The 14456-nt window shown below is 45.3% G+C and overlaps 1 protein-coding gene across 2 annotated transcripts in view; it reads left to right on the top strand.

Moving 5' to 3' along the window:
• LOC134460776 (ATP-binding cassette sub-family C member 4-like) overlaps positions 1–13878 on the top strand; it is a 78049-nt gene extending 64171 nt beyond the window's left edge. For both annotated transcript variants that reach the window (XM_063213314.1, XM_063213315.1), the window contains 4 exons: positions 2068–2240; positions 4977–5082; positions 7603–7737; positions 12482–13878. In XM_063213314.1, coding sequence (XP_063069384.1) covers positions 2068–2240; positions 4977–5082; positions 7603–7737; positions 12482–12619 — 552 coding nt within the window. In that variant the 3' untranslated portion in view covers positions 12620–13878. The remainder of the gene's footprint in view (positions 1–2067; positions 2241–4976; positions 5083–7602; positions 7738–12481) is intronic.
• The last annotated feature ends 578 nt before the right edge of the window (positions 13879–14456 follow it).

The raw sequence follows: 14456 nt of genomic DNA, 5'->3' as shown, positions 1-14456 counted from the left end.
CTCAATGTGGGGCTTGTAACTGGGAGCCATTGAAAAGTTCTGGGGAGATGTTTTTGGCTGCTAGTGTCATTGTAGATGAAGGCCTTTCCCCCCACTGAGCTGGTGCTCAGGCCTCCTGCTTGCATGCCTACCCCCCCCCCCTCTCCTCCTCATCAATGGCTCTGCTGTCCTGAATTACGCCCAGAGAGAGCGGTCACAAGCGAGCACTGGCCCAGGTCTGCCCTGGGCCTGGCCTTGCATTGTGCCGGTGCAGCTAATAGGTGTCTTTGCAAGGGGGGTAGGGGGTTCTGAAACAGGTGCTTACGGGGGGGCATTGTGCTTGTGTGTGTGGGGGGGGGGGTTAATTGGGCTTGGGCCCCCCCTGCCGTGGCTCTCCTCTGCACAGGTGCAGCTAAAGGGTATGAAAAAAAAAACGTCATGACAATGCATTGGAATACTTATTTTCACGTTATTTACCTTCGCAACGGAATTCTCTTTTCTGATTGGCTGATGGGGTGACCGTTCATTTTGTGGCACCGGTGAGGCATCAAGTGTGCGACTAAGTTAGACGCACATAGAATCTTTGTTTGGAATGCGGGCGGTATCTAAGGGATTAAGCTGTAGAAACCATGCACATTATCTACGGAAAATTGAATAATCACAACTAAGGCATTCCAAATAAAGATTCTAGATTTGTCTAAGTTAGACGCCCGCATAGCAACGCGAATCGCAATGCATCGTGATACAGTCGAATTGTGGTATGTGTATGGTGATGCGCGTTGAATCGTGAACCCTTTCCCAATACCCACCCCTAGGTGCAGCTGAAGTGTGTGGTGGAGGAGGTGCCAGTTCAAACACACACACATAAAAAAAAAAACATATACACAAAAAAATTGAACAGGGACAGTGCTGACATATAACATACAACATATACTACACACAAAAAACGGGTTAGGGCGTTTAAAATTGTGATCAACAGTTGGCCTAAGGAACATGACCTTACTGACTTGCTTGTATTGATAGTATAACTGCCCTCTTCTGCCCTGGGCCTCTGTGAAGGGAAACCAAAAGGGTTGCCGTCTATGCTTTAACTTTGAGCCGTGTATTGCTTGGTGCGTCTGCTCACCAAAAGGAGCGATACGAAAAATGACAAAGCGACAAAAAAAGGCACATGCTTGTGTCAAACTATTCAACTATACACTGTAGCCGAAAAGTAACAAAAATCAGTAGATAAAATTGGAGCTAGAGACGTTTCAGACCTAGAACTTTTTCAATGTCTCCAGTAGAGCTTTGTGTTCACCTCTTTTTTGTCATTTTTAGCATGACAGCTCTCTTCTGCTCTAATGCAAAAAGGAAGCGCACACAAGGCTTGCATGAAAAAATGCATATTGAAGGCAAAAAGATGCATTAGAGGTCAGAGGCTAAAGCTGGAGCGGAGACATTGAGAATGAACTAGGTCCAAAACGTCTGTTGCTCCAGTTTTAGGCTCTGACTTTTGATGCAACTTTTCTATTTACATTTTGTCATGCAAGCCTTGTGTGTGCCTCCTTTTTGCATTACCTCAAGTGATCACTACTTTTTGGGAGCGGACGCACCAAGCAAGACACGGGTCAAAAGTGTAGGCACAGACGCCGACCTTACTGTTTTTTTCATCCTCTTCTGCTCTCTGCAACAGGTGCAGCTGAAGGGTGTGGTTGAGGAGATGCCGGGTCACACACACACACACACACACACACACACACACACACACACACACACACACACACACACACACACACACACACACACACACACACACACACACACATATACACCTCACCACATTCGCCTCATTTTGTAATTTTTAGTATCAACTTGAAAAAGAATGGTCGTCGCACACTCAGAACTTCATCTGGATGACCCTGATGAAGGCGTAAGCCGAAACGTTGCTCTTATTAAATGTAACTGCATGAAGTTCTGAGTGTGCGACGACCATTCTTTTTCAAGTTGAGTCTAATTGTCTGCCGTACGCACCTCAAACGGTGTGCGTTTTGAAACCCAAGGAAAGTAATTTTTAGTATGACAGCTCTCCTCTGCTCTCTGCCACAGGTGCAGCTGAAGGCTGTGGTGGAGGAGATGCCGGGTCAGATGGAGACGGTGCTGGCGGAGTCGGGCTCCAACTTCAGCGTGGGCCAGAGGCAGCTGGTGTGTCTGGCCCGCGCCGTCCTCCGGAGGAACCGCATACTCATCATCGACGAGGCCACCGCCAACGTTGACCTCAGGTACAGTGTACAGTAGGGCTGTAACTATACACTCAACTCACGATTTGGTTCGTATCACGATTTTTGACCTACGGTTCAATATACCCCAGGATTTCTGAAATGTATCTCATTTGAAGCTTGGAAGTATAATCACTTTAAATCTTATGGTTGTTTTCTGGACGGAAGGATAACAAAACTTTGAAAGGGCGTATCACGATACTGCCTCCTTACATCACGATACAGTATCGTGCCTCTGAGTATCACGATTTCTCGGTTCAAACCCAATATCGTTACAGCCCTAGACGTACAGGGCTCCCTGATGCACCAAAACCCACACTCGACGGGGTGTTTAATTTGTTACAAGCATGTGTGCATTAGCAATAGACAAGCTTAGGGGGGGGGCTGTGGAACAGCACGCTAAGCCCCATACATATGGGCCTGCATGCCCAGGGGCACCTAGGTTCGAATCCGGCTTGGGTCATTTCCCAACTCCACCCCATTTCTCTCTCCATACTCACTTTCTGTCAGTCTCCACTATCCTATCAGAAATAAAGGCCCAAAAAAGCAAAAGTAAATGGTAATTTACCAGTGCTCTCCCCCGTCCTCCTCCATGACTGAGGTACCCTGAGCATGGTACCGTCCCGCCGCACTGCTCCCTTTCGGACACCATTGGGGGCTGCCCCCTTGCACGGGTGAGGCATAAATGCAATTTCGTTGTGTGCACTTGTGTGCTGTGGAGTGCTGTGACACAATGACAATGGGAGTTGAAATTTCCCAGTTGGGATTTCACTTTCACCTTTCTCTTCACATATGCAGTGCTTGACACTAACTTTTTCGCTTACCAGCCATTTTGGCTAGTGGTTTTCCTGACTCACTAGCCATTGGGCCTTTTCACTAGCCACAATTTTCTTAACCATCATAGCAGCTTTAATGAATTATACAATAGGCTGTAATAATGTAATGTAATATAACATATAATATAATATAATATAATATAATATAATATAATATAATATAATATAACAGGGCTTAATAATTAGAATTGTTAGGCCTATTAACTGGTCCATGTAGGCATGCTATGGAAAGAACAGATTTACTGATCTGAGGAATGGCATAGCCTATATTGACCATGCAGAAACACCAAGCACAGTGTTGTGGAAGGGCACAAATGTAAGTTACACTATAGAGCAAAATATTTTCGTCTTTGATCTGAAAGGCTCTTTCTTCATATCATATGGGCCAATCTGTGGAGGTCGCCGTCCAAAATGATGAGCAAAGTAGATAGCAAAAGTCATTGCCAAGTTCGCCTGTCCTCGGTCATGGATATGGAATAACACCTCTTCTGGAATATTTTCTTATAGTGTCCACTAAAAAGCGCACACAGACGCGGTAACTACAGAAGGGGCTACGACTTCCTTTCATTTAGTTTATATTGAGTTGTTTAAAATACAAACGGACGTGAGGCGAAACGGGCAAGGGACATGCTTTTGTACAGTCTGGAAGGCTACACTACTGCGCGTTGTTTAAGCCAGTTTGACAGTCGGGAACAACAGCACAAGAAACATGGAGGAATATTAAGGTATGAAGACGTACAGGCAAATCAGAAAATAATTTAAACCCAACATTATTAATGCCGCATGTGTCCTTTGTCTTATCACTGCGCTTTAGTCTCGAGACTTTCACAAGACAGACTGGCGTGTTTTCCTCTCGCCTTGGTCATTTTAATGTCCACTACTACTAAGTATTGTACTAATGACAAATCGCAAAACAGGTCAGTTGAGATGAACTTCGCTACTTTATTTTCACGATAAGGTTTTCAGTGACATTTCCAAACGCATGCTGATATGCCGGTAACTCACTGCCACTCCTCTTCGCAAGATTAGCTCTATCAGATTCTTGGAGTGCGTGACACACAGGTGACACGTGACACAGGTGCTTCATGGGTATTGTAGGCTCGCGAAATCGCATTGTATTGCTTTTGTAGCAAAGACGGTCCGAGGAAAAAAACTACAAAATGCGGTGCCTCATCATTCAGAATAGTAACGGACCCGCCAGAATGGCTAGTGAACCTTCGGTATCTACTAGCCAACGCCGACTTTCACCCGCATTTGGCTACCTGGCGTGTGTTAGTGTTAAGCCCTGCACATATGGGCTTACATGCCCAGGTGCACCCAGGTTCGAATCCGGCCTGGGTCACTTCCCAACCCTACCCCATCTCTCTCTCCACACTCACTTCCTATCAGTCTTCACTAGCCAGCAATGAGCAAGCCATCTTTGAATGCCACTATGATACAGTAATGCCTCTTTCCCACTGCCGTTTTTCTGGTAGGCTCTGGTAGCTCGACACAGCGTGACCCGGCCGCCAATTTTTTCTTTTCAAATAGGCACGACAACTTAATCATAAAGTGGTGGCCGAGTCGCGCTGTGTCGATCTGTAGGCCTACCAGAAAACTGGCAGTGGAAAAGAGGCATAGGACACAAATTTGTTCTACACAGTCACTCACCATTCAAATCAGATACTTTTCATTTGCGTTACGTAACTACTCAGACAGTTACAATGTCCATAATTTAAATTATTGGTGTTACCGGTAAGTGCACCGGTGGAACCTAGTGGTTTGGGAAATGTGGTGTTTAGACTGTAGTCCATGTGGTCTGTTTCTGCAATCCACAGTCGTCAATAGGGACCGCTTGTTTTTCTGGCATTTCGGTATCAATATATGGATCTGCAGCACGTGTCTCTGTGTCCTCCTCCCTCAGGACGGACGAGCTCATCCAGAGGACCATTCGGGAGAAGTTTAAGGAATGCACTGTCCTCACCATCGCCCATCGTCTCAACACCATCATCGACAGTGATCGCATCCTGGTAGGTAGTGCAGTAGTGTTTGTCAACGGGGGCACTACAGCCCCCCAGGGGGCGTTGGGAAGCCCTAGGGATGTATTGAGAAGGATACAGCTGAGAGGCTTAGTTCCCATTGGGGGGCATTAGTCTATTTTGTTTTTCAATACTAAAGGGTGCGTTGGCAGACTTGTGATGAGCTCAAGGGGGCGTTGGGAGGCTTATGATGAGGTCAAGGGAGCATTTGTTCAAAAAAGGTTGAGAACCAGTGTAGTAGTACAGTATCTAGAGTAGTAGATAGGTCACATCCCCCCACCCCTCCCCCCGTCATCATTTATTGCCATTGTTGGGTGGATTTCAAATGTCACGGGGCAATGACTCAAGTTCAAACGAGATAAGAGGTTTTATAGTGCCCTGGTTGTTTGAGGCTGTTACTGAGCCATACAGTGCTGTCTGTTGTTTCTGTGATGTGTGATTTTACTATTGTAAGCCACTTGCCAAGGAGGCCAAGCCCAGTTGTCTGTTTCAATATTTGCTAAAGGCCTGAGATGAGACAAGGCCATGGTTTCCAGTGAAATTGACAGAGGGCAAAGCTGCTCTATTTACAGGCTTCACAGCCGATTAAGCCCAAGCTCAAGCGGAACAGCGGCAATACTGCCATAAAACCATCATTTGCACAGATACATGTGTGCCCTCTTTTGTTCCCCCATCAGGAAATTGGCTGAGCTCTGTTAAACATGTAATTGGCAATTACCACTTAAACAAACTCTTTTCAAGCCTTAATGTCTCTTAATGGAGATACGGGTTACGAAATTGGCTCAATTACCATATTGTGTAACCTCTTGACTCATACGCAGTCATACCCAGTATTGCAAGTGTGCTTATTCTATTAACAATATTATGTTTTGTTTCATTTTTTAAAGGCTTTACAGACCATAGTGCTTGCCAGCAAACTTGAAAGGGGTCAGATTGATACTGTTGTGCTTTGGAGACTGCAACTAGGAGTTTTTGTATTTGACAGGGTGCTGTTAAGCGCTCCGCATCCTGTTCCCTGTGACAGCCGGCCTGCTCGCTCCCCTCCCTACGCCTACGCCGCCAGGACGGCCCGGGCCAAGCAGCGGCGAGGGCTGCACGTGCCCCGCACCGCGCCACCTGATCTTTTGCCCTCTCCCATGCCAGAGCCTGCGGAGGTGCCAATTAGTGCCATTTGTGGTGGCATTTGTTTCCCGTCCGCCAGGAGCGGGCCCTGACCTGGTGGTCAGGAGGCCAGCACCAGTGTTGCCAGATTGGGGGGTTACCCGCCCAATTGGGCTACTTGGGATGGCCGTCTGCGGGTAAAAACGGGGAAAAAATGGCCATTAGGCGTTTTTTTCTGTAGTTTTGTGCCCATAGAAATCAATGCAATTTGTTGAAATTGGGCAGACTTTAGCGCATTTTTGGCGTTTTGATCAGGATTTGATCAGAGACATCTGGCAACACTGGCCAGCGCGCGGGTTAAAGCGGACGACCAAATGCCAGCGCAGCGTGTGCCCATCCACACCCAGGCCTGGTGTCAAATGCCCCCATATTGCAGTACTGTCTGAGTGACGCGGGGGGTTCTGGGACCCCTGCAAATCCGCTGTCCTCAATAAAAAAAACCTCCCTAATGCACTAATAGGTCTGTTACTGAGCAGAATCGGGATGCTCTTTAAAGCCCTATTGTGGCTTTTAAAGCAGGAGCTCTACTGTGACAGTCTGCTGGATACTTGGTTATTGGGGTTAATTATGGATGTCAAGTCAAGTCAAGTGTACTTTATTGTCAAAAATCTATTTAACAGGGTTAGCACAGAAGTTTGAAATTGCGTTTGACCAGTCTTCAATGTGCAGTTAAACTAGACATACGGTTATAAGAGATACGGTTATAAGACAAATATATAAGACATATGGTTACTTGCATGAAGACAGCCAAGTACGAGAGCCTAAAAAAAAAGCGTACTGTATGATTATATTGCAATTCTTCATGTTAGGATAAGAAACAAGGTGGTCATCAGGCAGGGAGTGTGTTTGTGGGTGGTTAACCTTTTTAATTACAGTTCAGAAGCGGAGCCTGATGACCCCCTACGAAGTGCTGAAAGGTGTCCAATTATATCCCGCCCTGTTTTGTTTTATTAGCCTGCGACAGAGTGCAAGTCGATGGAGCCTACTACAAAAAAAGTTTGTAGTTGGTACTGTATGTGTTTATGAGTCACCTGAAATAGGCGGTTAGGACCCCTGATTGTCTCAATGTAGCGTTACAGTCATCAGGTGAAAGGGCTGAAGTGTTTGTTTGTGTTTGGAGAGCTGAAATGCCGGTTTGTGAGAGGCTAAATAACATGGCTGGCCGTGGGGTCAACGCCCTGTTTCACTCGTGCTTTGTGTGTGTGCGTGCGCGCGCGTGTGTGTGTGTGTGTTGTGTGTGTGTGTGTGTGTGTGTGTGTGTGTGTGTGTGTGTGTGTGTGTGTGTGTGTGTGTGTGTGTGTGTGTGTGTGTGTGTGTGTGTGTGTGTGTGTGTGTGTGGTATGATTGCAGGTTCTGAGCGCGGGCCGTATCCAGGAGTACGCGGAGCCCTATGTGCTGTTGCAGGACCGGGAGGGCATCTTCTATAAGATGGTCCAGCAGGCGGGCAAGGCGGAGGCCACCGCCCTGCACCACACTGCCAAACAGGTAGACTCACTGACCTGGTGTATACATACAGTTCATGTTTACTAACAGTTGTGTTACCATAGTGAGTTTGCTGGGAAATTCATTAGTCAGGGTCAGTTTTCCAAAAAGATGACACCTGAAGGCAAATCATGTTAATTTTCGGCATACAACTGATTAAGGGGTATTCAAGGGTGCTGAACCCAAATCTGCCGTATGCCGGACGCAAAAAATTACCGAAATGCCTCAAACGGGCAAAATCCAATATGGCTGCCGCCACCGTGTTAAAATCCTGCAATCACTTTTCTTTTGGACTACATCTATATCAAGTCAAGTCAAGTAGGTTTTATTGTCAATTTCTTTACATGCACTGGTCATACAAAGAATTTGAAATTACATTTCTTGCTTTCCCATACAGACATAGACTAATCTAGGTAAGGACATAGACAGTATAGACATAGACAGTACTTATACATGGACTTAAGACAGTATGGACATAGACAGTGCTCATACAGACATTTAAAGTGCAAGACTGGACAACAGAAGACTTGTAGAGGACATACATTAAGAGGTATTGTTGTGCTTTTGTGCTTGTCCTAAAAAAGTCCTTTATAGCGTTCTAGACATGGTAATAGTAGCATTTTTTTAAGAAAATAAATATAAAAAGGTCTGTCAAGCACACCAGCAGCAGTGTGTGTGTGTGTGTGTGTGTGTGTGTGTGTGTGTGTGTGTGTGTGTGTGTGTGTGTGTGTGTGTGTGTGTTTGTGTGTGTGTATGTGTGTGTGTGTGTGTGTGTGTGTGTGTGTGTGTGTGTGTGTGTGTGTGTGTGTGTGTGTGTATGTGTTTAGTGCAGGTAGAAGGTGCGGTGTGCGTCTGTGTGTGTGTTCGTGTGTCTGTGTGTGTGTGTGTGTCAGTGTGTGTCAGTGTGTTTATGTTTGGGTTTAGTGCAGAAAGTGCAGTGTGCTTGTGTGTGTGTGTGTGTGTGTGTGTGTGTGTGTGTGTGTGTGTGTGTGTGTGTGTGTGTGTGTGTGTGTGTGTGTGTGTGTGTGTGTGTGTGTGTGTGTGTGCATGTTTTGAGTTAGTGCAGGTTGAAAGTTCAGTCACAAGTATAGTAGTGCAGGTGGAATGTTCAGTCGCAGATATGGTGGTGGGGGATGGGGGGGGGGTTGTCAGTGGCCTTGCTGGCTAGAGGCTGACAGTGGAGGGAGAGTGGGCTGAGTGTTCAGCAATTTGATCGCTTGGTGCATTGTGCTGCTCGCCAGCCTGGTGGTACGGGAACGGAGGCGCCTGTACCTCTTTCCAGAGGGCAGGAGGCTGAACAGTTTGTGTGCAGGGTGGCTTGTGTCTTTGATGATCATCAGTGCTTTCCGGGTGAGGCGTGTGGTGTAAATGTCCTGCAGGGAGGGGAGTGGTACTCCAATGATCTTCTTCGCTGTGTTCACAACACGCTGGAGTGTCTTCCTGTTTTTCTCCGTGCAGCTTCCTCCCCACACTGTGATGCAGTTGGACACGACGCTCTCTATGGTTCCTCTGTAGAATGTTGTCATGATGGAGGGTGTAGCACTTGCCTTCTTTAGTTTGCGCAGGAAGTAGAGACGCTGATGGGCCTTCTTCGCCAGTGATGTAGTGTTGGTGGTCCAAGAGAGGTCGTCGCTGATGTGCACTCCAAGGAACTTGGTGCTGCTCACTCTCTCCACAGCATCGGCGTCAAATGGTCAAATAGGTTTTTTGGGGGCTCAGAGAGCAGGTGGCGCAACGGCATTTAATGCCCATAAATTAATCAGTAATTGGTGGTTGATATGATGTAATGAATATGCTTCTTAGATAGTCCACTAAAAACAAACAAACAAGAAATCCATACAGTAGTGGCACTAGCTGTCGTTGGCTGGCCACCCTGAGGTGTGTTACTGCTGACCCATATACTAAATGAACAGCGGGCTTCTATTGTATTGCATTCAACAGTTTTGAAGCATTCGCGATTGATCTGCGAGGACTCTTCCACCCTAAATTTCGGGATTCGTACCTTCGGTCAATCAAATCAACTAACAATGCTCAATGGTCCTTTCAACTATTTTAATAGGTCTTTAAAATAAAGGGTCAGCCAGAGAAAAAAAAAGATTTGGATAGTTTGAAATGGACAGGACATCTACTGTTTGCACGAAATGGAGTAGACTCGGCAAGAATTGCCAAGGAGATGCATTGTTTCAACCCATAGAGATGAATGGGTAATCACGATTTTCCTCCAGTTTCCGGGTCTTGCCTCAACCCCCGCGGTTGCCTCACTTTTAAGTGGAACGTATGACATCTCCTTTATACTGTATATAGTGGGTAGAGTAGAATAGAGCTACTTTATTGACCCCCAAGGATATGGTGATGCACAGAATACACACTGCACGACAGATTAAAAATATTGCACACATGCATACATACAGACATTCGACAGATCAAGCTAGCATACTCATGAACGGCCATCCGGGTACCTTGCTCTTAAATTTGCGTTATGCCCCTTTATGGGTGAAAACAAACCGAATGCTAGCCTAAATGAACACATTCCATGCTTCAGCCACGGCTGTTTAGCTATATTATTTGAACAGCCAGCAACACAACACGTTTTCGGCATATTGCGCGTGAACAACGCTAGTCTACAGGTCCGTATCTTTCGTTTATTAAACCCCAACATCACCAATTGACTTGCATGGGTTGTTTTCCCCCACAAATGGGCGTAACGCACATGGAAAACGTCACGCCGTTCATGAGTATAATATAACATTTAGCCGCATCCCTCCCACCTGCTCATCATGCTCCTGTGGGGGAAAGCACAGGTAGCTCACTGCCCCCTCTGTGGGTATGGAGGCAAATGCTCAAATTGGCTTTAAGTGTCATAGAGATACACTGTATACTGTATGTGGTATCCCTGCTCCATGCTCCCAAGCAGGTAGCCATGCCCTTCACACCTGCCCCTGTCAAAATACACTTTGAGGGAATGTTTTCCTAGCCTGACAGGCTAGGCCATTCATTTTACCACGAAGCCAATCAAGATAAGATGGCCCCAAGGGCCGTAAACGGGCCTTGAAAACATAGGTTCCACACTCATAACCCATCCCCATGCATAACAACATACATGTCAACTTTCAGCGATTGCGCCACTCATTTCAAACCAGAGCAGAGCTCACTCCTCCCACCCAAGCGCTCCAGGGCATCGAGGATCCAGACCAAAAATGAATTACGAAGTAATTTATGTGGTCTGGTAAAACCAGGCTAATGTTTTCCTACATTATAGTGGTAAATTTGACGTACAGATACAAGCACTGTACCTGTATATATTTGGTTTCCCTTCTCCATGCTTCCAAACAGGTAGCTACACCTCTCTCATCTGCTCACTATGTCCCCGTCAGTGTGTATGGTTATCTTTTTTGTGTCTCTGTCTGTGTTTATTTCTCTGTGTCACTATCACTATGTTGTGTGGAAGTGCCATGGTGGTTTTTACCTCCCCCATTGTAGCAGACAGAAGTGTGTGTGCTTGTACAATATTTGTTCCTCTCAGCTGCTGAAATATAGCAGACTTACTCTCCTTTCACTGACGCTGATCTTCATTCAGAACGTCAAACTATCACTTGGCTACTTTTTTGATCACAGAAGAAAATCTATCTATTCTCTCCTTACAAATACAATTTTGAAATTGAGAAATTCTAGAAAAGCCGCTTCCTGGCCGCTCTATCCATTTGGGAATATTGCCTTTAACTTTGTCTGGATTTGGGATAAAGTTTCTATGGGGATTACTGTAATAGTGCTCATACTTCATTTTTTTTTTTCTTTGAAATTCATTTGTGATATATTTTCCCCTAAGCCACTGCTCCGATAAGGGCCTTCCTTGGTATTCATTGTTCAATTCCATTTTATGTGCATCTGTCAGGAAACGCTGATACGATATTGCAACTTCAAACAGGTCTTTGTGAAATAAGAAAAAAAGTAGGCATCATTTCATTTCCTCTCTGTCCCTGGTACAAATTTATCAGGGGAGCTGTATCTTGGCCCGCTACAGCCCAGAAATTGCTAAAATGCCGATTTCAAAGACTCAGCACACTGCTGCATTATTTGGTATCGCCTTACCCTGCACAGAGGGCGGATTGCTCCAGACATTGTTCGGGCCCTTACGTCTCCTTTTTATATTGTAGGGCGCTCTGCTCTCCCCAGATCAGATTACTTCAACTCCCAGAAGCCGCCAGGAGCACTTATTACATACTGAGAGGTTTCAGGGATCCAGTCCTGGGCCTCTATGCTTGTCAGTCAAGGTTTAAATACATGAAATCATCTGATAATGTCAGAGCTTTTGTGTGAGCTGTATAAAAAAAAAGGCAAGGGTTGGAAGTATATCTAATATGAAGGGCCCACTGTTTCATATTGTGTTTTCCTGGGCATATTCCCGTAAGAAAACCAAGTGATTTTTTTTTTTGTCGTCACATGTGATCACTGCTACGGAGAGATTAAATAAATAATTATTTCTGGCTCCTAACTACAAGCTACCAAAGCATATGTCTGTTAACACTAACAATAAAATGTTCAAAGTACCTTTAAGCGACAAAAATTGAGGGAATGTGGTCTGACATACATTTGAGATTCATATATACATCATACTACATATCTGTGGCTTCATATTATTTGATTTAACAAACCAGTAGTAACAAAATGTTAATGTGCGCTAATACCTTGTTTCCCAAAGCACCTTATATGGTATATATATACTCTGTGTTTGCGTTTGGTTCTGCAGTCTTTCATGAAGAACAACAGTGCGCGCATGGTGAATGGCCTTCTGAAGCCAAGCAGACGTCAGGGTGGCAGTGCTGGAGGTGGAGGAGGCGGAGGTGGAGGCGGAGGGGGTCTGGTGCTGTTTGAGTCTGCACTGTAGAGGCCCAGGAGGCCGGTGGTCCAGGACAGGGCCACTGCACACGTCCGCTGACCCAGGGGACCAAGAGGATCCGGAGCAAGCCAACGTGTCTCCAGCCAGCTGTGTAGCCTCTTGCACTCACTCCGCGACACGTCTTCACCTAGTGATTGAGGTATAGCGCAGTCCTTTGACTTAGACAACCATGGTGGCACGGCTGTCTTCAGCCCAGCCTAGGCCCCCATGGCGTACTGCACTGTAGACACGATAGCGCCAGATGCGTATGAAATGGCAAGGAGTTATTAAAGAAAGCATGCAGCAAGCTAAGGTAACGAGCAAGTGCCTGAAATCCACCGCCTGTGCCACATGCATTTGTTTGCTGTTTGTAGGTTCCTCTCATAGATATGAGGTGCAATCTGTTTCAGGCGTAATTTTTGCTGTCTCTGTGTTGACCACGAGGCATCTGATCACCAGACAGTACAGACTGCAGTAGGGTTGCCAACTGTCCCTTGAAATACGGAATCGTCCTGTATTTAGAAATAAAAGTATGCTTCCGTGTTGTGCTGAAATGGGATGGAATTTGGTTAAAATGCAGGAAATTGCATCAAAGAAATACATTTATTTTCGGGGTTAGGACTCCCAGACCGCATGTGACAAGACAGTTGGCAACCCTAGTACAGACACCTGTTTTATATTATTTCGAATGAATGCAATCATATCAGTTCAGGCTACAATTGAATCTTAAAGACGGCTGGATACCAATGATGCATGCTGCAGCACTTCAAATCCACTTTAAAGTATGTTTCATCGTGAAATGCATGAGAGGGGACTTCATTGTCCAGACAGGCAGGCAAAGCTAGAAACATTGTGCCTTGACCCTCTCACAAATTGCACATTCATTCATGCTGGCCCTTGGCTCTTACAATGACCAAAGTAGTCATTAGCCATCCGAACTGTAAACAGCTCTTTATCTGTCTTACTACCTCTGTTTTCAGAGATGGACTGTGCCACTCAGGGGGTGTTTTGCCAGTCAGGTAGTAGGTGACTACAGTGTGTTCATCAGCTATTAAAGGAAGTCTCCTTTTCACAAAAAAGTCACCATATCTTTTCAACACATATATCCCACAAAAATGCAAGTGTCCCGAAAGGTGTAGTTTTTGCTCGTCATGCTGGCAGCATCACTCTTATGAAAGAAAAACTGTGTAAACTGTGATTAACAATCCCAAATGTGACTTGAATACCATGATAGAGCAAATAAATCTGAGCTGAATAGTGCAATACAAGACGACTTTTTTTCCTTTTTTTAGGCTGTAGTTTTCCATTCAGTAGTGTTTTAGTTTTTTCACCTTCTAATTGTTTTCGTTCTTTGTAATTATTACAATATTTACCTCAGGTAATATTTATGCAATTCAATGTGGTGTTTTGAAAATAGCCTCTTCAGCAACCCATATCAGGTGCGCAAGAAAAAATTCCTCCATCCAATTAGTCGGCGATGATTAATATGAATATATCAATTATCCCGTTGTTTTGTTTTGTTCATTATATTATTCTCTCCCTTTCTCCTCTATGTCTCCCCTCCTCTGTGAGCCGCTGCCAAAAAGAGACGCTGCCATATTATATTCCGTTTCCAGCAGTATTGATGTCATTAGTGGCGATGCCGGCTCCGATAATTAACAACAGTGTTTTGACCTGTAAGACGGGAAACAAATACAGACAATTATCACACATTTAGCGCTGTAATGCCTGATGGCAAATATTTATATATTTACAATGCACGCTTAGGCCTAGTTATTGTTAAACGGGGTTGACAGAGGGGAGCAATTTGGGGCTCTGAATTGAAAACCATTAGGTCATCAAAGCT

Source organism: Engraulis encrasicolus, chromosome 13 (genome assembly GCF_034702125.1).
Source record: "Engraulis encrasicolus isolate BLACKSEA-1 chromosome 13, IST_EnEncr_1.0, whole genome shotgun sequence".
Taxonomy (NCBI): domain Eukaryota; kingdom Metazoa; phylum Chordata; class Actinopteri; order Clupeiformes; family Engraulidae; genus Engraulis; species Engraulis encrasicolus.
Note: the sequence above shows the minus strand (reverse complement) of the source record. Positions and strands in the feature narration are given on the sequence as shown.